General features: G+C 36.2%; 1 protein-coding gene across 5 annotated transcripts in view; it reads right to left on the reverse strand.

Moving 5' to 3' along the window:
- Positions 1 to 6,411: 6,411 nt before the first annotated feature.
- The window catches only part of Ptbp3 (polypyrimidine tract binding protein 3), a 93,010-nt gene continuing 77,365 nt past the window's right edge, over positions 6,412 to 22,056 (reverse strand). For all 5 annotated transcript variants that reach the window (XM_042697695.1, XM_042697690.1, XM_042697687.1 and 2 more), the window contains 7 exons: positions 20,797 to 20,874; positions 17,941 to 18,080; positions 17,666 to 17,699; positions 13,176 to 13,268; positions 12,231 to 12,447; positions 7,532 to 7,609; positions 6,412 to 7,144 (listed from right to left, as the gene is read on the reverse strand). In XM_042697695.1, the coding sequence (XP_042553629.1) occupies positions 7,012 to 7,144; positions 7,532 to 7,609; positions 12,231 to 12,447; positions 13,176 to 13,268; positions 17,666 to 17,699; positions 17,941 to 18,080; positions 20,797 to 20,874 (773 nt within the window). In that variant the 3' untranslated portion in view covers positions 6,412 to 7,011. The remainder of the gene's footprint in view (positions 7,145 to 7,531; positions 7,610 to 12,230; positions 12,448 to 13,175; positions 13,269 to 17,665; positions 17,700 to 17,940; positions 18,081 to 20,796; positions 20,875 to 22,056) is intronic.

Raw genomic sequence — 22,056 nt, forward strand, 5'->3', positions numbered from 1 at the left:
ACTCAGGGCCTGGGCCCTGTCCCTTAGCTTTTTTGCTCAAGGCTGGCACTCTACCACTTGGGCTACAGCTCCAATTCCAGTTGTTTTGGAAATTACTTGGAGACTAATTTCCTGCCCAGGCTGGCTTGAACCATGATTCTCAGATCTTAGCCTCCTGAGTAACTAGGTTTATAGGCATAAGCCACCAGCACCTGGTGAGAGATAATTTTTTTTTTTTTTTGCTTTTGTTTGTTGGTCCTGGGGCTTGAACTCTGGACCTCGGTGCTGTCTCTCAGCTCTTCAGGTCAAAGCTAGTGCTATACCGGTAACTTAGCCATAGCGCCACTTCTGGTTTTTCGGTGGCTTATCGGAGATAAGAATCTCATGGGTCTTTCCTGCCCAGGCTGGCTTTGAGCCGCAATCCTTAGATCTCAGCCTCCTGAGTAGCTAGGATTATAGATGTGAGGCATGGGCACCTGGCTGTGATTCATTATTAAGAGCTAGTTTCCTTAAATGTGTACAATATGAAATACATTTTCAGTTAAAAAAATTTTAAGCTTTCAGCAGAAACATTCCCTTATTCAATGTTATTCAGGTTAGCTATGGTATTTTTCAAGAGTACATAAGCACACAATACTTCAAGTTTATGATGTTAGCAGTACGTGGTAGTATAAAAGTGCAGCATATACATGCACTAGAATACTACATCAAGTCCATGAGACCTGGGTTCCAGGATAGGCTCTGCACTAACTGACAATTGAACTGTGTCTTAGGCATCCTTAAGCTAAAAATCACGGGGCTCCTGATGTTTTTGAGCCCTCTACTGTACTGTACAAATGCTTCCAGTTAATCAAGTTGATAAAAGTTTCATTTAGTTATTTCATCATTTTCTGCAAATAAATACTTTTCTTGCAAATAAATATTTACTTAAGTAGCCAGTAACAGTTATGGAAATATTCAACTTTACAGGTAAGCCAACAATGACTGTAGAATTACCTCATGTCCTGTTTCTTTAAAAACATACTTCTAAAATAATCACTTATAAGAGATTCTTGAGAGTAAAAGACGAATTCTCAGACCCTGATAATCCAAGACTTCCTTAAAGAATCAAGAAGTAAAAAACATTTCTATGTTCAAATCAGTTGGCAACTATGTTAACTTGTTAAGAAGGGCACAAACTCAAGGACACAAAATTGGTCTGAGTCACAACCTTCATGTCTCAGTCTACGTATACTAATCCTATAGGGAAGACAAAACTTGACCAAAGTTGAAGTTTCACTTGCGTTTGGCCCTTTAATCACAAGGATAGCAGGAGAGAGAGAGAGTTTGAGCAGGAAGCACACTAATGTATACTTGTGCTAAAGGCCCAACAAGAAGGTACATAGTGAGATTAGAAAAGTTTGCTCCTCAAAATGAGAATTGTTTACTAAAAAAGAAGTAGTTATATTCTGGGTTTGTCTTAGCTTTTAAAGCTGTTTTAATACATTTTTCTACTGTTTATAACAAGCTGAGTTGAAGGGCTTATAAAAAAAAGAAAATGTAACAGTGTTAGAATTACAAGTAAGACAAGGGGAACCCGAGGTACAGACAAGAACACAGAAAAAATTTAAGAGAGTACAGATGTCATGACATTTATTAAAAGGCATGCTACAATGTTGTATGTGTTAGGAAAAGATTTAGAGATATCAAGTAATAGTAGTAAGCAAATACAAACTGAAGAAAAACTGAGTATATTATAGTGTACAGAAGCTTGAATTAACCATGCACTACGCATTTAGAAAATATGTTTTAATATTTTATCTTCTCTCTGCATTTATAACATAATTCACTTCAACAATGACAGAATCCTTTTCTTCCAAAGCCACAAACTGTATTACAAATGAAAGCTGGTACTGCTGCTTATCAAAATATACAAGACAATTGATGTTTCATATAAAACCACTTTACATGTTAACTTGTTCCCAAAAACCATTTTTCTTTTTTTGGCCTGGTTTTAAAAAAACGTTGTTATAAATATTTACAGCATTTTCTTCTGTTAGATGAACATTCTTACAAACAGAAAAAGGGATTTTAATGAACAGACCACGTAAAACACAAGACAATGTCAGAGACTTCTAGCTGTGCTATATTTTTTCCTTTAAATACAGTACTGAAAATGTCCTTCAAACCCTTGTTCATCCTCGTCCATTCTGTTCACCTTTAAACTCCCATTTTCTCTAAGTAGTCTATTCACCTATAAGAAATAGAAAATAAAGGCCGCTCTGCACTGGGTCTTTTAGAAAGGAGCTTGGGGGAAAATGCTTCACAAGGAAAGAGTTAAAACCAGAACAGTCAGTCTTTGGTCAGAGCAATGAGGTGACATTTTGATGCAAACTTTGCTTGGTCAGCAATCTTTATAATTAGTACTTTCTGGATAAGGGATGAATTTTTAGAAGATACAGGTAATAATGAATGGTAATAGGAAAAAAAAAGGCCAGAGTATGACTTAACTTTTTTAACAACACCAAAAATATTTAAATATTTGTTCATACAACTACAACATAGATCCCAGAACTGAAAATAGCAACACAAAAATTTATTGACATTGTTAAAATAAGCTTGCCATAAGCAGCTTTCAATCTTGACTATTATCACCAAGGTCACTGGACCAGAGAAATATCCCTGTTTTCTGGAACACATGCCTCAGGTTGCAAAAGCTAGAGTGACTACTACCACAAATAGTTAAGAGCAGCTCTGTTCTTCAACCAGCACAATTCTCTATACTGAGTATTATGTGATAAAGGCCAAAGTGTAACTGAGATTGCATTCATACAGTTACAATTATTTGCTTCTATGATGAGTCTGTGGGACAACATTCTTTTAAAAACTATACGTATTTCCTGAAAACCAGAATACTGACACTACTCTCAAACAGGAAGAAAAAGTCAATTAAGACTACTGAAGAAGGCACATAAACTTTGGTCCTGTTATGTTTTTATCCCTTTATAAAAACCCCCAAATGAAGTTTAGTAGTTTTTTTAAAAAAAAATTTAAGCCATTTACAAGTAGCTGTAAAGATTTGCTCTGAAAAAAGACTGCAAATAGTCTTACAGATACCAAAACAACTCTTCAAAGACAGCTAAGCTACACCTTAAAATTGTGTACAGTCTAAAATTGTTTTAGCACAATAGTAGAATATCAGAAGTCTGGCAGTTTTATTCTCATTTACAACTGATCAAAGACAAAGGAAAGGCTAAAGAAAGACACTTTTTACAGAGTCATGCTCTTTTTGGTTTTAAAAATAGCAGTACACATTAGATTTTCTAAGAGATAGGCTAAAAATTTGGCAAACTTAGGGTTTTAAGTGATTCATTAGAGCAAAAATGTTACTTTGTATCATTATTTCCCAAAATATTTAATGGGAACAGAAGGGAAAAGGCATGGTAGGAAATATACTCATATATGAACATTGTCTGATGGCATGGAGACTTGAGACATATCTATCAGATTGATCAGAGTCAGAGTACTACTAGCCAATTTTCTTCCTTTCTGAAACAAGTCATGCTCTGTAGTGAGGCTAGCTACTTGCTGTGTAGCCCAGGCTGGGCTTAAACTCAAGCTTACAGCCCCCCGCCTCCCCAGTGCTGAATTACATACAGGAGTATGCCACTGTGTCCAGCTCATGAGAGCTAATTCTTAAACTGAAATAGTGACGAAGCCTCTGAAGGCTGTACTCCATAAAAAATTAAGCAAGCAAAAACAGTGGCTCTAACATCTGAGTGCAAACATTACTAGAAATAACTGATTACAATATTTAGACCTAGGACTATGACATTCTATAGGAGCTACTGAGCAATTATGAAACTTTCCAGTAAGTTACTGAATAAGATAATTGTTTTTCTAAATTTATCTTACATAAAACACATTCTACTACTAGGTAAATTATTCAAATCTCAAAGTAAAGCATTTTGGCATAAATTGCTATTTGTTAAATGTATACTGCTATTTTTTAAGTCCTGAATATATATACTTTCTGTAAAAGTCAAGATAACCTTGAAAAGTGATATGACAATGCTCCTTAAAATAAAGTAAATAAACTTAAAAATAGGATACTACCACAGATCAAGAGCAATAGACCACTGCTTAGAAGGTACTGAATAAATGCATGCCAAAACAAAACTACACAGATTAAATTTTTTCCACCACCCTGATATTTAAAAAATCTTTTTACAAAACTACACCAACACAAATACTGTAGACCTCTATAATTCAAACAGTGAAGAGCTCAATATGGACCATATCCATATGCTACAGCTAATTTTAGACACAATCTGATGGCTTCAAACATGCTCTTTAAAACCCCCATTTTTCTATCTGAATTTGGTTAATTTTCTTTGTCAATAAATTAACATGTATGTAATGTGCATATGTACATACATTAGAAGAGTGTATGTATATACACTTATTTATACACACACGTGCACACACACATATCTACATAAATCCCTGAAAAGGATTCCAATGTTCTCTCCCAGATTTAAAGGCCATTCCCTAATTCAAAATTACATTCAACACCAGTATCATCCTCTTCTATCAGTAACTTTTGCTACACTTATGCTGGATGTTATGTGAATTATGAATTAATAAATAGTAATTGCCAACTCAAATCAAATGAAGCAATTCAATTTAACATGACACTGACAAATCAAAATAGTATCCATCTGTGTGGGGGAAGTAAATCTGGGGAGATTAAAAAACATTTTTTTTTTTTTACTACACCCCTACTCAGTATTCAGTTAAAAAGAAATTACACATACACGTTGGGGGAAAAACCTAAACAGATAAATTATTATACCCGTCTATTCAGCCAATGCTAAATTGATACATCTGAAAGATTTCAACTCAAGTATCTTCCTTCCTATTCTAGCTCCTGACCAGTCTTAGGTAAACTGATTTTTTCAAAAAAACAACCTATAATTATCTCTGTATACCTGTTTTTCTATAATTTTTTTAAAAAAGCAAAACAAACCACAGAAACAAAAACAACCCCTTTTTATGTTCAAATTAATGACTGGAACTGAGTAAAAAAGAATGAGATTCTTCTTTTAAAAATTGAGATGAGTTACTCTTTGAATGTGAAGTGTGAAAGGGGTGAAACAAAACTGATCCTTTTGACAATTTATACTTTAAATCTGATCAAGCATTGAAGGAACAGTTCCTTGCTAAAAAGAAACCATTTTATATTATACAATCACTGAAGCAAAACAGTAAAATGTACTCTTAACATTCAATGAAAACGAGAGTACAATAAACAACCTACCTTCTCAGACACCAAATATGTGGGCACTCAGCAACAAAGTTACATTAACAAAGCAAAGCAAGATCTAGCTTGAGTACGGAGAAGGATTCAGTAATCCTGAAGCAAATTCTATGGACAATAAAGATTCGACAACATCCAGAAACTGAGATTGCAGTTCTATAGTCCCAAGTCTGTGTATGGTAACTACAACAACCACAATAAAAAGTCTCCAAGTATGTACTGTTATTCCAAAACCATTTGTCTTATTCACCCCATCTCTGCACCAAAGCACCAAAAATTGGAATAGAAACATTACTTATTGAAAACCATTTTAAACTGCAATGAAAAAACTTTAAAATTCTTACCAAAACAGGGAAAGAAAAAAAACACTTATCAAGCCCACAGTATCTTTCAAGATATTTAAACTCTAACCTATTGTATTTTAAGCACATAATAAGGCACATAAGAAATTAAGTAAATACACAGTAATTTTGATAAAGTATTAAGAGATTATAGTGGTACAAAAAACCCTTGAGATTAAATTCTTTTTAAAAGAAGACCTTACCAAAAATAACTTTTAAAAAATCTGTCAAACCATATGATAGACCTGAATATTTTCCTTAAGACTGTAAACGTTTTTCTGAAAACTATAAAAAAGTAGTTTATAAGTAGGATTATTTTCCAAGATTATATTCTATTACCTGACAAGTGTCATTTTGAAATTTAAAACCTGATTTTTCTAATAAAATTACTAATTATTGACATCTTAATAGATTCTGGTTGGATTCCACTTAATATCCCTGGGGACAGTAAGATTTTATTTTTCCAAAGTCTTAAAAAGGTAAGGTATATAGCCGGTTACGAGTAGCTCATGCCTGTAATCCTGACTACTCAGAAAGGTGAGATCTGAGGATCAAGGTTTGAAGCCAACCTCAGAAGGAAAATCTGTGAGACTCTGATTTCCAATTAACCACCAAAAAACCGGAAGTGGAGATGTGGCTCAAGTGGTGAACTACTAGCCTTGAGTAAAAAAGCTCAGGGACAGTGCCTAGGCCTTGAGCTTTGAGTTTAAGCCCAGGTTGGGCACATATTTTTTAAAAAAGTAAGATATGCATTATTCAAAGGAGTGTCATACAGTGAACAAAAGAAACAGATGAAGAAAACATGCACATTTATAAATCGGCTTCCAATACAACTCAATGTGTTTATGTATATTAACTATCAATATAGATGGTAAATATTTAATATAATTTTCCAAGCAAACAATCTCCTACAGGGGTCAAAATTCTAAACCATAAAGTTAAAAACTTGGCTGTAAGTGGTTTAAATTACTTACATCAAGTAATTTTAAAAGTCTGCAATTGTCTAAATTTCTTAAAGTACAAAGGAGTTTATAAATGTTGTATAAGGCTGATCTAGACCCAAACTAAAAGAAAGTCTGCTCTCATGAAATCTGATTTATCACAAGAAATTACTGAAGAAGTATTTTTCCTGATTTTTTTTCCTTCCTGAAGGTTATTTTCATAGAAATCATGGTACAAAGGAAAAGCAAACCTTTGATTATTTATGGGAGCAAAGGGAAAAATGGGAAAAAAAAAAAAAGAACATCTCTTGTTTGAATGTACTTGAATATCAAACTCTGAAGGAGTTATTTTTTGTTAAAGAGGCAGGATTGGTCTTGAGCTGCTTCAGTCTATGTCTGAAGGTTCTATTGTACTTATGGTCCAGTTTGAGGAGAAAGATTCACAGAGATGTCAGATTGTAGATTTTGAGAAGGAAACTCGGAGGTGGTGATTTTCTCCAAGATCGTGATTATGAAGCTCAATGAGGGCCTGGATTGCTTCTTCTACAGATCCCAACTGAATGAGTGCCATTTTGCGATCTTTCCTGAAAATGATATAAGAAATATAAGAATATTTAAAATCAATTTTGTTTTCAACTTTCTCTGCCCTGAAGACATCACTGAACTAAGAGGGGTTACAATTACATGGGCAAGATAACAAGTACATTTCGTATCAAGCATTGTTGCCTCCTCTGTTTCCCCTTCCCATACCACCCCCCAACCTGATTCCCCCCCCCTCCGTCCCAGAGACTCTTATCTCCAATAAACCACCAGGACACTGGAAGTAGCGATACGGCTCAAGCAGTAGAGTGCTCACCCTGAGCTGAAGAGCGCAGGGACAGTGCCCAAGCCCAGAGTTCAAGCCCCACGACTGATTAAAAAAAAAAATTGTATAGCATGTTAAATAATGTTAATGTATTGAAAGGACTTACTGGAAGAATTTAAAAGCCTTCACCAAACATCCAGCTTCTGTGAAAAGGTTCTTCAAATCATCCATTGTAACAGAAGGGCTGTGAAAACATCAAAGAGCATCAGCTATATTAGCTTGGATACTCAGCTGAAGCATAGATTAATTTTGGTAATCATCAAATCTATAGCATTTTCTAGTTCAAACAAAATTATTTAGCAAAAGACATGTTTTGAGTGTGTTGAGGAGTATGTTCGAGACTGACATGTCTTCAAACAATGAAATTCTGTCTTTGATGAAGACGATGGCAAGTCTTTGACATTATCTTTATTGACATTTTGGTTTTATAAAAGGCTAAAAAGAACAACAACCAAAACCACTTTCTGTATGTATTCTTTCAAGGTCATTATTATTGTTATTGGCTTTAGTAATTCACTAACTCTAGTACTTCCAAAGTTACTTAACTGGCTCTAAATTGTAGGCTATCGTCCAGAATTCTACATTTATGGATTTCAGGGTAATACTGAATGTAGATATTGACAGCTAGGCTCTAAATGATAATCATAACCTTTGAATACTCTCCTCTTGTACTGAAAAGAGATTTTTCTCTATAATCCGTAAGGTATATTAGAAATGACTTATGTCCCATCAGACATGAGAACACTAATGCCCACATCTTTGGATTCCTGATTCACAGCATGAGATAATGAATATTTATTACTGTGTTAAGCTGTTAAGTTTTGGGGTGATATACTATACAGTAGATAATTGACACAGTAGTCTATCACATTAGAGTCAACTGACTTCAAAAAGCACAATCTTCTCATGACAACCAGCAAGGACAGTGCAGAAGCACCACTGGTTCTGCAGGAAGGCAGACCTGAGCTCAGATTATATTCCTCACTCACTAGTGCTTTATAGATCATTGTGAGTAAATTATCTTGAATCTCATTTCCACTACAAAAACAAACAAAAAACAATTATATCTTACTTCCAAAGTTATTATGAATAAACTGATGTACGTGGATAGCTGTCATTTCTTTCTATAACATCCCTCTAAAGACACGTGCTTTTTTTTTTAACAAATCTAAAAATTTCACTTTATCATCTAAACTGACTTCATATTAACTTATACTATGATTTTTGGGAGGCATATTTTCACATAATTTCACTCAGGAGATCACATATGATTTAAACAAAACTGATAAAAATGCAGGATTGTCTGAGAATATCTCTGAATCAACTGAGCCGTGTAACATACACATGTATGAATTAAAAAATTTGCTTTGGATATTTTTGGGGGAGGGGGAGAACTGTTCTTGGCCAAAACTACATGTAATAAATTCATGAGTAAGGCAGGCTTACTGTCATTACAAGGAGACAGGAAATAAATTGTTTAATGGATAAGGAGTTTGAATTCAGGATGATGAGGAATCTACAGTTGGAAATGCACAATGATATGAATGTATTTAAATGTGAATGTGCATTGTACCACAGGCATTAAATAGTTAAAAAGTATATCACATGTAAACGTTATCAAAATTTTAAACTTTATTTTTGGTGGTAGTGGGACTTGAATTCAGGGCCTCATAGTCACTTAGTTTTTTCCACTCACAGCTGCCACTCTTCCATCAGTACCTAGAATTCAGAAAATAGTTGAACTCGCTCTCTCTCTCTCTCTCTCTCTCTCACACACACACACACACATTTTTTAAAGTGCAGGATCTTGGCACTAGCTAGGCAGGTGCTCTTTGTGACTTGAGGCATGCCCTGTGCCCTTTTTGTTTAGTTATTTTTCAAACAGTGCCTCATGTTTATGCCTGGCAAGCTCGGACTGTGATTTCCTACTTAACCCCATAGATGGGATGACAGGAATGTGTCACCACACTAAGCTTTACTAGATGAGATGGGGCTTGTATACATTTTTGCTTAGGCTAGATGAACAACTTGTACCACTTTGCTTCTTGAGTAAGAAGGATGATAGATACCATTATGCCTAGCCTCAAGATATATTTTGAGATTCTATGTAAGAATATAATGAAAAGAGCTGGTATGTAGCTCAATGGTATAATGTTTGCCTAGTCCTGGGTTTAATCTGCATTATAGGTTTGTTTTTGTTTTTTGTTTTCTTTTTTTTTTTTTAAGTAAGCCGGGTGCCCATGGCACACGCCTGTAATCCTAGCTACTCAGGTGGCTGAGTTCTGAGGATCATGGTTCAAAACCAGCCCAAGCAGGAAAGTCTGTGAGACTCTTATCTCCAATAAACCACCCCAGAAAACTGGAAGTGGCGCTGTGGCTCAAGTGGTAGAGTGCTCACCTTGAGCTGAACTGATGAGTGACAGCGCCCAGGCCCAGAGTTCAAGCCTCTCGACCAACCAAAAAGAAAAGCAAATTGTAACAGGCCCATTAGGCTAGTACACACTAATGAGCAGCTAAATTTCTAGATTCATATACTCTAGATTATTTCTTTTACCTTGAAGTAATTTCTATAGTTTCCTAGGTAGAATGAAGTTTGACATATGGCCTGATTCAGATTAAAGGTCTCTCTTGACAGCTAGCTGTACACCAGAAGTGATGCTGGGAAGTTAACATTAATTTGTATAATTATTTTTCTTAGTATGCTCATATACATATTCTTTTTTTTTTTTTTGGGTCCGGTCGTGGGGCCTGAACTCTGGGCCTGAGCGCTGTCCCTCAGCTCTTCAGCTCAAGGCTAGCACTCTACCACTTGAGCCACAGCGCCACTTCGGCTTTTTTTTTTCTTTTTTGCTTATGTGGTGCTGAGGAATCGAACGCAGGGCCCTAGGCATGCAGGGCAAGCGCTCTACCACTGAACCACCTTCCCAGCCTCTCATATACATATTCTTAATGATGCTCTAAAACTTTTATAGACAGTCACTCCCATGTCCTTTAACATTTTTGTACACAGACATATATGGCAGCACTCCCTACAGCTTTTATCTATCCCTTCTTCCAAAGCTTGTTCTTTTTATGTATTAAGTTAAAATATACAGAAGCTCTGGCTATTTTTTTCCCCCCAGGGGCTTGAACTCTGGGCCTGGGTGCTGTCCCTGAGTATTTCAGCTCATGGCAAGTGCTCTACCACGTGAGCCATAGTGCCACTTCCTGTTTTCTGGTGGTTAATTGGAGATAAGTCTCACAGACTTTCCTGCCCAGGCTGGCTTTGAACCATGATCCTCAGATCTCAGCCTCCTGAGTACCTAGGATTACAGGCGTGAGCCCCTGGTACCTGGCAGAATTTCTGGCTTTATACATCAAGATTTCATGAATTAGAATAAAGGTTTTTTTTAAATGGCCAGATAGTTAATATTCTAGGCATTGTGGGCTATTCAGTTTCTGATGCAAACTACTCAAGTTTTGCTCTTGCCACTCAAAAGCGCTGCAACCTGGGCGCCAATGGCTCACGCCTGTAATCCTAGCTACTCAGGAGGCTGAGCTCTAAGGATCATGGTTCAAAGCCAGCCTGGGCAGGAAAGGCCATGAGACTCTTTTTTTATCTCCAATTATTCACCAACTATTCTCAAATTATTCACTATGGCTCAAGAGTGGTAGAGTGCTCACTTTGAGCTGAAGAGCTCAGGGACAGTGCCCAGGCCCAGAGTTCAAACACAAAAAAAAAAGAAGCAGTGGAGACATTTGTAATAATACCTATTAAAAATAGTTTCACATCCATCTTTATGAAAAGCAAAATGAGTATGTAATTTTCTCATAAAATAGTTGTGCTTTTCCCCCCCCAATTACTTTAAAATAAATAAATCATTCTTGGCTTAATTACTATAACTTAACAGCCATGGGCTTCAGTATGTCAATCTTAATAAAACACTGGGTAATAAAGAGACTTGTAGAAAGAATGATCACAAGAAATACACTTTCATCAAATGTTTAACTATATTATTCCAGGCACTAGGTGTCTCATGCCTGTAATCTCAGCTGCTTAGGAAGCTGAGAACTGAGAATCACAGTTCAAAGTCAGCCAAAAGTCCTTAAGACTCTTATCACCAATAAACTACTAAGAAAAAGCTGGAAGTGGTGCTGTGGCTCAAGTGGTAGAGCATTAGCCTTGAGCAAAAGAAGCTCAGGGATAGAACCTAGGTCCAGAGTTCAAGCCCCAGGACTAGCCAAAAAAAAAAAAAAATTAACTGTATTATTTATCTGATTTTGATGTATTACTTAAGAGTCTTTCCTTCTACAAAGGAATGGACAAATATGTACCAGTGAAATAGTAGTGTGTATGCTTATTTGCTGAAAAGTTAACAGAAAAGCAACTAACTGAAAGTCTCTATTTGAAAGTTTTGAAACTTCTGTTAACTTCTACTTTTAGAGAATATGACTGGAGATATATCCTCCTAAGGCATGACAGAAAAAAATGATCTTAGAAGAAACTGGTGACATGCCAGTTCTTTGTGTAACAGTACAGAGGCTTGAACTCAGGGCCTTACATTCTTGCTTGGTTTTTGCTCAAGGCTAGTGCTCTAATATTTGAGCCACACGTCTACTTCTAGCTTTCTGCTGGTTAAGTGGAGACTAGAGTCTTTTGGATTTTTCTGCCCTGCCTGGATTTAAGATCTGAATCCTCAGATCTCATCCCTCTTAGTACCTGACTCCAGGCAACTTTTTAGTCAGAATCTTCAGAACAATTAGGTCTCCCAAAACATAGTATATGTTACTAAAACACCTAAATAAATAACTTATTAGGTACATACGGAATGTTTGACAGATGCAGAGTAGCTGATGGTGGAAAGATATTCTGGAAGTTTTTAGAACCAGGCTTTTTAAATCGATGCAAAGGACTATTGCTGAAATCCTTAGTCAGACCTTGGTCTTCTTGACCTTCTCGAGGAAGCTGAACTGCTTGGTGTTTGGAGAGTGTAGCACGAAGGACTTTTCCATAAAGTCTCTGACCACTTAAATGGTTCATTGCTATTACATAGGAAGAAAAGAACAAAACTTTTTGAGTACTAAGATAGTCAGTACTAAATTGCCATAAATTATTTTCTCTGAGTTATTTAAAATTATAGCCAGTTTAAGGATTAAAGGGTTTTAAATCTAAAAACTTTTAGGGAAATACACTTAATAACTTCATTTTCATTTTATTATAATGAAAGCAATTTAAACAGAAACAAACCAAACAAATAACTACCTTCCAAGCAGAGCACTAGAAAGTGCCAGAGTACCTGAAACTTAACAAGTACTTAAAAAACTAAACTGAGAATAAATACTAATATTATCTTAAGAAATACTATTTTAATAGCAATATTTTAAGAGCCCCTGTGACAGTGAGGACATGGAATGACATTTCTTGCACCACATCATTAGGAAGCATATCCAGACACCTAGTTTCAAAGGAAAAGAAATAACCATACATAAAATGGGACAAAGTAAGTCATGGTTATTAGTTTAAACAAAAGCCCTACAGTCAAAGCTATAAACATTAACAATATGTTCAGGTACAGAGATAAACCAGATAAAAAGTACTCAATTTTTGTAATATGAAGTATCAATAGGTGCAGAAAAAAGAATGAAGACACTGTAGTAAGAAAACATTCTTGTAAAATTACGTTCCTACTAATTATGTATTTGCTATTTTGAAGAAAAATGTATATATAAAAAGGGCAGGTTATCATTGTCATCATTATAATCATCAGTACCTAGCTGGGCTTGATTTGCATCTGCCATCTGAACCAAGGCATTTTCTTTCTTATTAAACATAATTTTCACTCGATGCACATCACCATATACTCCTGATTAAAACAAAACATAGGGTTAATGCTTGACTGTGTGGTTTAGTTAATTTTACTAACATATTTAAGGGTTTATGTTTTTCATACTATTAATCCCATGGTTATTGCACACATACTTTTCCAAGTTCCAGATCTATTCAAATAGTTTTTCACCCTTCAAATTTATTATATCCAAAGCATTCATCCTCTTACCCCTCCCAAATTCCAGTGTTGGCTAAATATGGATAAACATCACATACATAAAAGCTACATACTATGAAGTTTTAATCTACAGATAAATTTATGGAAGGTTTACACCGTATATAACATTCTCTCTTTTCCATTCAGTATATTACAATATATAGCAGTTTATGTGTTACATGGCATGACTGATGTTATAAAAAAAACTCCTCCAAACAGCAGCATCATTATTATATAATGCAGGGGAAAATAGCTATTTCAAGCCACACAAAAGACAGGTGGTTATCAGTACCTAAAGAAACTTTTAAAGTTTAAAACAAAGCAGGATGCCAGTGGCTCACATTTAAAATTGCAGCTAAGGAGGCTGAGATCCGGGGGATTGAGGTTTGAACTGAGTCTGGACAAGAAAGGCTCCAAAATAAACAGCATAAAGCAGAGCTGGAGGCATGGTTCAAATGGTAGAGTGTCGCAATGAGCAAAAGAACTGAGTGTGAAGCCTGAGTTTCAGCCCCTGTAGTAGTGTGCATGTACACACACATGCAAGCACACATGTACATACACAGGCACACAAAGAAAAAATACAAGTATCTGCTGCCTTCATAAAAAATGACAAATGGCTAAAGTAGATAATAAAATAATAATTAAAGCAGGTGAGTTGTATGCTTATAATTATTCTTCAAAATGTTAAAAAAAAAATCTATCAAGCTGGGCACTGGTGGCTCATACCTGTAGTCCTAGCTACTCAGAAGGCTAGATCTGAGAATCAGGGTTCAAAGCCAGTCTGGACAGGAAAATCTGTGAGACTCCTTATTTCCAATTACTCCCCCAACCCCCACACAAATAAAAAGGTAGAAGTAGGGAGCTATGGCTCAAGTGGTAGAGCCCTATCCTTGAGTAAAAAAGGTCAGGAACAGCACTTAGGCCCCGAGTTCAAGTCCCTAGACCATCACACATACAAACACAGACACAGACACAGATACACACAAACACACACACAATAAAATAGTATTAAAAAAATCTATCTAGCTGAGTGCCAGTGGCTCATGCTTGTAATCCTAGCTACTTAAGAGGCTGAAATCTCAGAATTGCAGCTCAAAGTCAGCCCCTGGGAAGAAAGTCTGTGAGACTTTATCTCCAATTAACTACCAAAAAGTTGAAAGTAGAGCTGTGACAAAAGTGGTAGAGTGCTAGCCTTAACAAAGCTCAGGGACAGAACCTATACCCTGAGTTCAAACCCCAGGACCAAAGAGGCTGGGATTTGAGGGTTTCAGTTTGAAGCCAGCCAGGGCAGAAAAGTCTGTAAGACTCTTATATCCAATTAACTACCAAAAAGCAGGGGTGGATCTGTGGCTCAAGTGGTAAGTCCTAACCTTGAGCAAAAAAAAAAAAAAAAAAAAAAAAGCACAGGGACAGTGCCAGAGCATCAAGTTCAAGCCCCAGGACCAGCACGAAACCATCCCTCCTCCCTCCAAAACCACATTACCCTCCCCTCCCCCGCAAAACACTTCACAGCACACAAACAAACAAACAAACAAAAAAACCCAAACCCTATCATGCCTGTAATCCTCACTTCTCAGAGGCTAAGACAGAAGGATTGTGGTTTGATGCCAAAGCATGCAGGAAAGTCAATGAGATTCTTATCTCCAATTAACCACCAGAAAACTGGAAGTGGTGCTGTGGCTTAAAGTGGTAGAGCAATTGCTTTGAGGAAGAAGTCAGGGACAGTGCCCAGACCCTGAGTTCAAGCCCCACAATTGGTGGAAAAAAACCAAGAACTATCCAAAAACAAACAAACAAACAAAAAATCCTCTATTAAACAGCTGGGTACAGTGAAGTATACCTGTAATCTCAGCTATTGGGAAAGCTAAACAGAAGGAATAGGAGGATCAAAAGCTCAAGACAAGTCTGGGCTACATAATGAGACTATAACTGGAAAAAAAAAAAAAAAAAGGGATGGGGAAGCCAGATGCTGGTAGTTCATGCCTATAATCCTAGCTACTCAAGAGGCTGAAAACTGAGGATCACAGTTCAAAGCAAGCCATGACCGGCAAATCTGAGAAATGTTTACCTCCAATTAGCTACCAAAAGCCAGAAGTAAAGGTGTGGCTTAAGTGGTAGAGTTTTTCATGGAAAAAGGATTTTTCTCATTAATAAAATTCTTTCAAATGTTAAATCTTGCTTATTTCATTGCTCATGTATTTGTATACTTATACCATATATATACTCATTATCTATACATAAATATATAAAGTATAAATATATATATAAGTATAAAATGGATGTAATTTTCTAAATAATTTTATATAAATAGGGGTGTATTTTTAAGTTCTTTTTTTTTCTTTTTTTTTGGGGGGGTCCAGTCGTGGGGCCTGAACTCTGGGCCTGGGTACTGTCCCTCAGCTCTTCAGCTCAAGGCTAGCGCTCTACCACTTGAGCCACAGCACCACTTCCGGCTTTTTTCTTTTTGCTTATGTGGTGCTGAGGAATGGAACCCAGGGCCTCATGCATGCAAGGCAAGTGCTCTACCACTGAGCCACCTTCCCAGAGCCCAAGTTCTTTTTTCTTTAAACTGAGAAGTGAGAATTATTAAAAAGTTGACTTCTTTTTGTTTGAGACAATATCCAACTATGTAACTTGAGTTAGCCTTGAATTTATAATCCTCACTCAGCCTCCCCTAGTGCTGGGATTAAAGACGTGGAGACTATTTTTTTTTATTGTGATTAAGTGATTACATAAACTTCACAAATTTCATAGTACTGTTAGATAGTGATACTTAGTTAATGTCACAAACACATTTAACCTTCATGGGGCAAATTGTCATTATTGTGGTTTATAAAGTTTGTGAATTCTATGAGCTTTGACAATACAGCTATTTCTTCCACATCGAGTGGTATGTACATTTCCCTTTTACTTAGTGTGAACTGTTCCCTCTTGCCCTCCCCCCCATCACTGCCTTTGAGTTATTTAGTTTGTTTTCAGCAATGTCCAGAGCAGTTGATGGGTTCCGCTGTTGTATGTTTTCCTGTTGCCCTCTGTTTCTGTGGTCTCCTCGTTTCCCTCAGATGTGCGCATATATATCATATATATGGTCAGCAGCTTGGGGTCATTTAGTAATGATATGACCAGATAAGAGGAGGTCTTTTGTTTCTTGAGACTATTTTTAAAATCTTGGACTTGGATGTAGTTCAGTGGTGTTTGACTAGCCTTAGGGAGCCTATGAGTTCAACTACCAGCAACAAAACCAGAAAACATGTTGAAAACAAATTTTACAACTTTGGGGTGTAGTTGTAGAGGGGGAAGGGAAGGGGTGGTAGGGGAAAAACAGAGAAGGAGGCAACAATGCTCGATAGGAAATGTACTTATTACCTTGCTCATGTAACTGTAGCCCTTCTGTACATTATTTTTACAATTAAAAATGTACAAAAAAACCCCAAAAACACCAACCAGAATTTCATACATCACTCATTTGCCTAAAACTATTCAATGCCTACCCAGCATGATGGCACATTTCTATAATCTAGCTATTTTTGGGAGATAGAGACAGGAGGGCTGTAGTTCAAGGCCAAACCATACAAGAGTTATCTAGACTCTATCTCAACAACAAGCCTGGGCATCTTGAGGACCTGAGCTCAATGTCCAATACTGTGAACACCAAACCAATTAACCAAAAAACACTGCCCAATGAATTTTCATTGTTCTTAGGCAGAATTCCTTCATGTTCCTTATATATACATATATATATATGTATATATATGTGAATACATATATATGTGTGTGTGTATATATATATATATATATATTCCTTCAGATTCCTTCATATATTGCTTTCTATAAAGCTCCTCATTAACTTGCCCTATTCACATGTTCCACTTCATCATATCTTTTTTTTTTTTTTTCTGGGCTTTTTCTTTTATTTTTATCAGCTGTGAAAAGACATTTATCTTTGGTTTCTGCCCAGCAAATCCGTCTTCATTTTTCACAAGTCACCTTAAATATTGATTTTTTTTTCCCAGCTAGGTAAGACTCCCTGATTTATATTTCCATGAATAACTTTGAAATCCCCAATAATAAAACTTCTATTATATTTACTAAATCTCATTCACTATTTTCCCCAGGTCAAACATGCTACTTGACCTACAGAAATGAACAACAGATACCACTAAATATGCTTAGTTCTTATGTACAGACAACATTCAAAAGAATAAAAATGAACTTACCAAATAGGATAAAAAGCCCATGTGGAGTGATAAGCTGTTTGGAAAAGATAACATACAATGTAAGTGTCTTGACCAAATAATTTTAGACCTTAAGTATATACTGTAATACAATTAATTTTGTTTAAAGCATTGTTTTTATATACTATCTATGCTGGTAATAAAAAAAAAAAAATCACTGAAACAAGCTTATGTACTTCAATTTACATACAACCCTAGATGGAAACCACTATATTTTCTCCTGATAGATGATTTATATGTTAGACTTTTCAACTCACATCAGGATTGAGGTTGGTGACCAGCAGAACAGAATTTCCTGGTATACCACTTGCCCCAGGAATGGGCATCCTCCCAGTGACCGCAGAGGATGTGAGTGTGAGAGGACCCAGGGCTCCAGGAACGGTTGGGACTGACAGGCCTTTTAAAAACATCAAAAGCATTTCAGTCTAGTTATTAAGAAAATGGTAACAGTAACTCAATCAAGAGAAAAAGCAAACATGTAGAAGCAAGCATGTAGTATTCAAGGCTACTGTAAAAATACAAAATATCAAAAAATATCACAGAGGGCCTGGAAGCTGAGTTCTTTATTTGTTGACATTATCACTACTACTTATATTGTACTCTGCAGAATAACTGAACTCACTGATCCCCCAAAAAGAAGCTATTAGGCTTCTCAGATTATATCAATTACAAGCATTCCCCTGTCCTGAAATATAGTCTAGAATCTTTGTACCAATTTTCATATTGCCTTGTGCTGTACAATCAGCTATATTTTTTGAAGTTATTTAAGCTGGAGGTGTGGCTTAAGTGATAAAAATCCTGACTAAAAGTCCTGCAACTGAAGTCATAAATGTGCTAGCTTACACTGTACAATAGTCCATATGGAAAAAATAACCTTATATTGGCTCATGCCTGTAATCCTGACTGGAGATCTGAGAATCACAGTTCAAAGCTAGACTGGCAGGAAAGTCTGTAAGACTCTTATCTCCAATAAACTACTCGGAAAAAGGTGGAAGCTGTGGCTCAAGTGGTAAAGCGCTAGCCTTGAGCATAAAGTAAAGGGACAGAGCTCAGGCCCTGAGTTCAAGCCCTAGGAGAGAGAGACAGACAGAGAGACAAGGAGAGAGGGAGAGGGAGACAGGGAGAAGGAAAGAGAAGAAGAGGGGGAAAGGGAGAAGGAGGAAAGGAGGGAAGTAAGGAAGCAAGGGCGTAAAGAAAGGAAAGAGAAAAATAAAGGAGGAAAAGAAGGAAAGAGAAAGTACTATGTAAACATTAGTATGATCAGTAATAGACTTACAGTGTGCAATATTCTTTTGTGATATTTTCCTATTTTCTGCTCTCCTTGATATTCTCAAACTACTTAAATTTCTAATAAAGGCATAATGTTGACATTTTATGTAAAAAACTACTTTCACCAGAAAGTCCCTCTTGAGGACTTATTTATATCTTGGCTGAAAATTAGTCAAATACATATCTACATATATACTTCTAGTTTATATAAAATGAACCAATTCCTTAATTTTTTCATTTTCTTAATTTCAAAATTTATTATACTTGTATGACAACATATCATGCAACAAAATTTCAATATATTTGATACTCAGCGTATTCTGCTTGACCATCTAAAAAGATTATTCCTATTATCATCAATACTGTTGAATTTTAAAGTGCCCACCACATTCACAGGCTGAATATTGAATACAACCAATACCAAGTCTGTGACTTTTATCTGTAGTTCTGTGATATATTGCTAAGAGTACAGTTTAGTACCACTGTGTGGGGGGGTGTGTGTCCACATGCACGCACATGTATGTGTGATTTACTAGACTTTATTAAGTCAGGAGCTTTCTTTCCTCACTTTTTAATCATTCTTAATATATATTACTGTCATTTCTACATAGTATAGATGTAAAAGAAGTATCTAAAATGAAGGAAAACACATAAACTACTTCAAATATCTACCAATTAAATTCTGGGGAGCTCTTTTGTTTTCAACCAATTATGTAGAATAGCCACTTGAAGATAGGTTACAATGAATTAAAAACCATCCAATAATGACACCTTAAACTAGACTTCTTCGTCATTCTTTCCTTTTTAGTAAACTCTATCTTCTCCATTGGGAAATGGTTAATATTCCCAGAATTATCAGGTTACTATATAAAGATTATTATCAGGAAAAAAAAATAAGGCAAATAACTAAAAGCTAAAAATGTACTTTTTATAAGCAGCTTAACAGCATGTCACCATTTTTTAATTACCATCAAGCATTTCCTTCCTTCCTCCTTTCCCTTCCCTTTCTTTTTTATTTGGGGAGGGAGCTAATAGGGTTTGAACTTGGGCTTTGAGGATGCCAGGCAGGTACTCTACCAGTTGAGCCATGTTCCCAAACCAATTTTTGCTTTAGCTATTTTTCAGATAGAATCTTCTGTTTCTGTCAGAGGCCAGCATCCAGCCTCTACCTCCATCTAATATAACTCCCTTGTAGCTGAGATTATAGGCATGAGCACATGGCTTGGCCCTGAAGTGCTTTCTTTAAAGAGATAAAATCACCAAGTGTTCTTTTTTCCTTTCCTTATGATCAGCTTAAACAATAATTATTACTGAAGTATTAGTCAACTTCCATTTTTCTATTTCCATTAGCTAAAGAGGGAAAAAAATATACTCCAGTATGGTAATCTTATAAACCCTATCACTGGCAAGAGATTTGGAAGAGGCTGAATAGTAAGTATTCATTAAGTCAAATATTTACTGACTATGTAATGTATGCTGAGTGCCACTGAAGATACAAAGATAAAATTCAGGCATGTTCAACATAATATTGTTAAGCCTATTATCAAATGCAGCTCATATACTTTATGTAACAACTTAAGGTTTAATGTGGTAAACCTGTATGTATCTGTGCCAAACGTAAGAACAGGTGACTCAGAACATCTAATAGAATTGCTGGAGTTTGGACTGGAACCAGAGGGAACTATCTGGAAACAGCAGGAAGATGCGCATCAAACAACTGTTTATGGTTGCTGTTACCTAATGCTTTTATTATAAATCAACTCATTCACTTTTCATCTTAGTAAGTGCCTAGAAAACAAAGAATTCCATCTAAAAAAATTGAAGTTCAACTTAAAAAAATTCACCTGCAGCTTGAGGAAATCCAATTGTTGGGGCAAATCCAGCAGCCCCTGCATATGGTGAAGAAATTATACCTGGTGCACCTAGGAAGGAAGAGAAGCCACAATAAATATACTACTTTCTATAAATATGCTTATTAAAACAATATAAAGTGGCTATACAAGATTACAGATAACAATAATAAAACTGTTGTGGAATATATATTTGTTCAAGAGACAATCTTTGATGAGTAAGAGGCTCTGCTACCTCCAGAGGGAGTAAGTCCTTGCATTTGAGTTCAAGGATAAAGAATATGGTTTAGGGCTGGGGCATGGCTCACAGGGTAGAGCATTTGTCTGGCAAGTGCAAGGGAGGGTTCAAATCACAGTAACTCCCAGCATCCCACCCCCAAAAGCATAATTCAGTCAACTAATTGAGTCTGGACAAGGGTCAGATTCTGGCTCTTATTTAGATCATTTTTTTTTCCTATGTAAAAAGTAATTCTAGCTACTCAGGAGGATGAGATCTAAGGATTGTGGTTAGAAGCCAGCCCAGGCAGAAAAGTCCCTGAGCTGTGGCTCAGTGTGGAAGAGTGTTAGTCTTGAGCAAAAGAGCTCAGGGACAGCACCCAGGCCCTAAGTTCAAGCCCCACAACTAACAACAACAACAAAAAAGCCAAGCATAGTATATTTTCACTCATATGTAGAAGCTATCCTAAAACACATACATATCTGTGGATTTGTAGATACATAGATACATTAGATATATACATATATGCATAAAATATGATTATAACTATGGAGCTACTTAGGAAAACGAGATGAAAGGGAAAGGATGAAGGGTAAATAATTCTGAAATATAATGCTGTTGAATGCTACTGGTCAACAGGAGGAACAGAAAGCAATTTTTCTTTGGTTGGTTTTGGTGGGTTTTTTTTGGTTGGAATGGTCCTGGAGCTTGAACTCAGGGCCTAAGCACTGTTTCTGAGCATTTCTGCTTAAAACTAGCACTGTACCACTTTAGCCACAGCTCTACTTTGGCTTTTTGTAGTTAACTGGAGTTAAGAGTCTCTGAGACATCCTGCTCTGGACGGTTTTGAACTGCAATTCTCAGATCTCAGCTTGAAAGGATGACATGTCTGAGCCATCACTATCTGCATATTTTAAGCAAAAGATAATATGTGCATGTCTGTAATGAAACCCCTTGGTGCAACTGATGCCCACTAAAAAGGAATGAAATGACAGGAAAGTAAACAAGTTCTGATGGGGATGACTACCAATGATGGG

This window comes from Dipodomys spectabilis, unplaced genomic scaffold (assembly GCF_019054845.1).
Source record: "Dipodomys spectabilis isolate Male_0828 unplaced genomic scaffold, ASM1905484v1 ptg000006l, whole genome shotgun sequence".
Classification (NCBI taxonomy): domain Eukaryota; kingdom Metazoa; phylum Chordata; class Mammalia; order Rodentia; family Heteromyidae; genus Dipodomys; species Dipodomys spectabilis.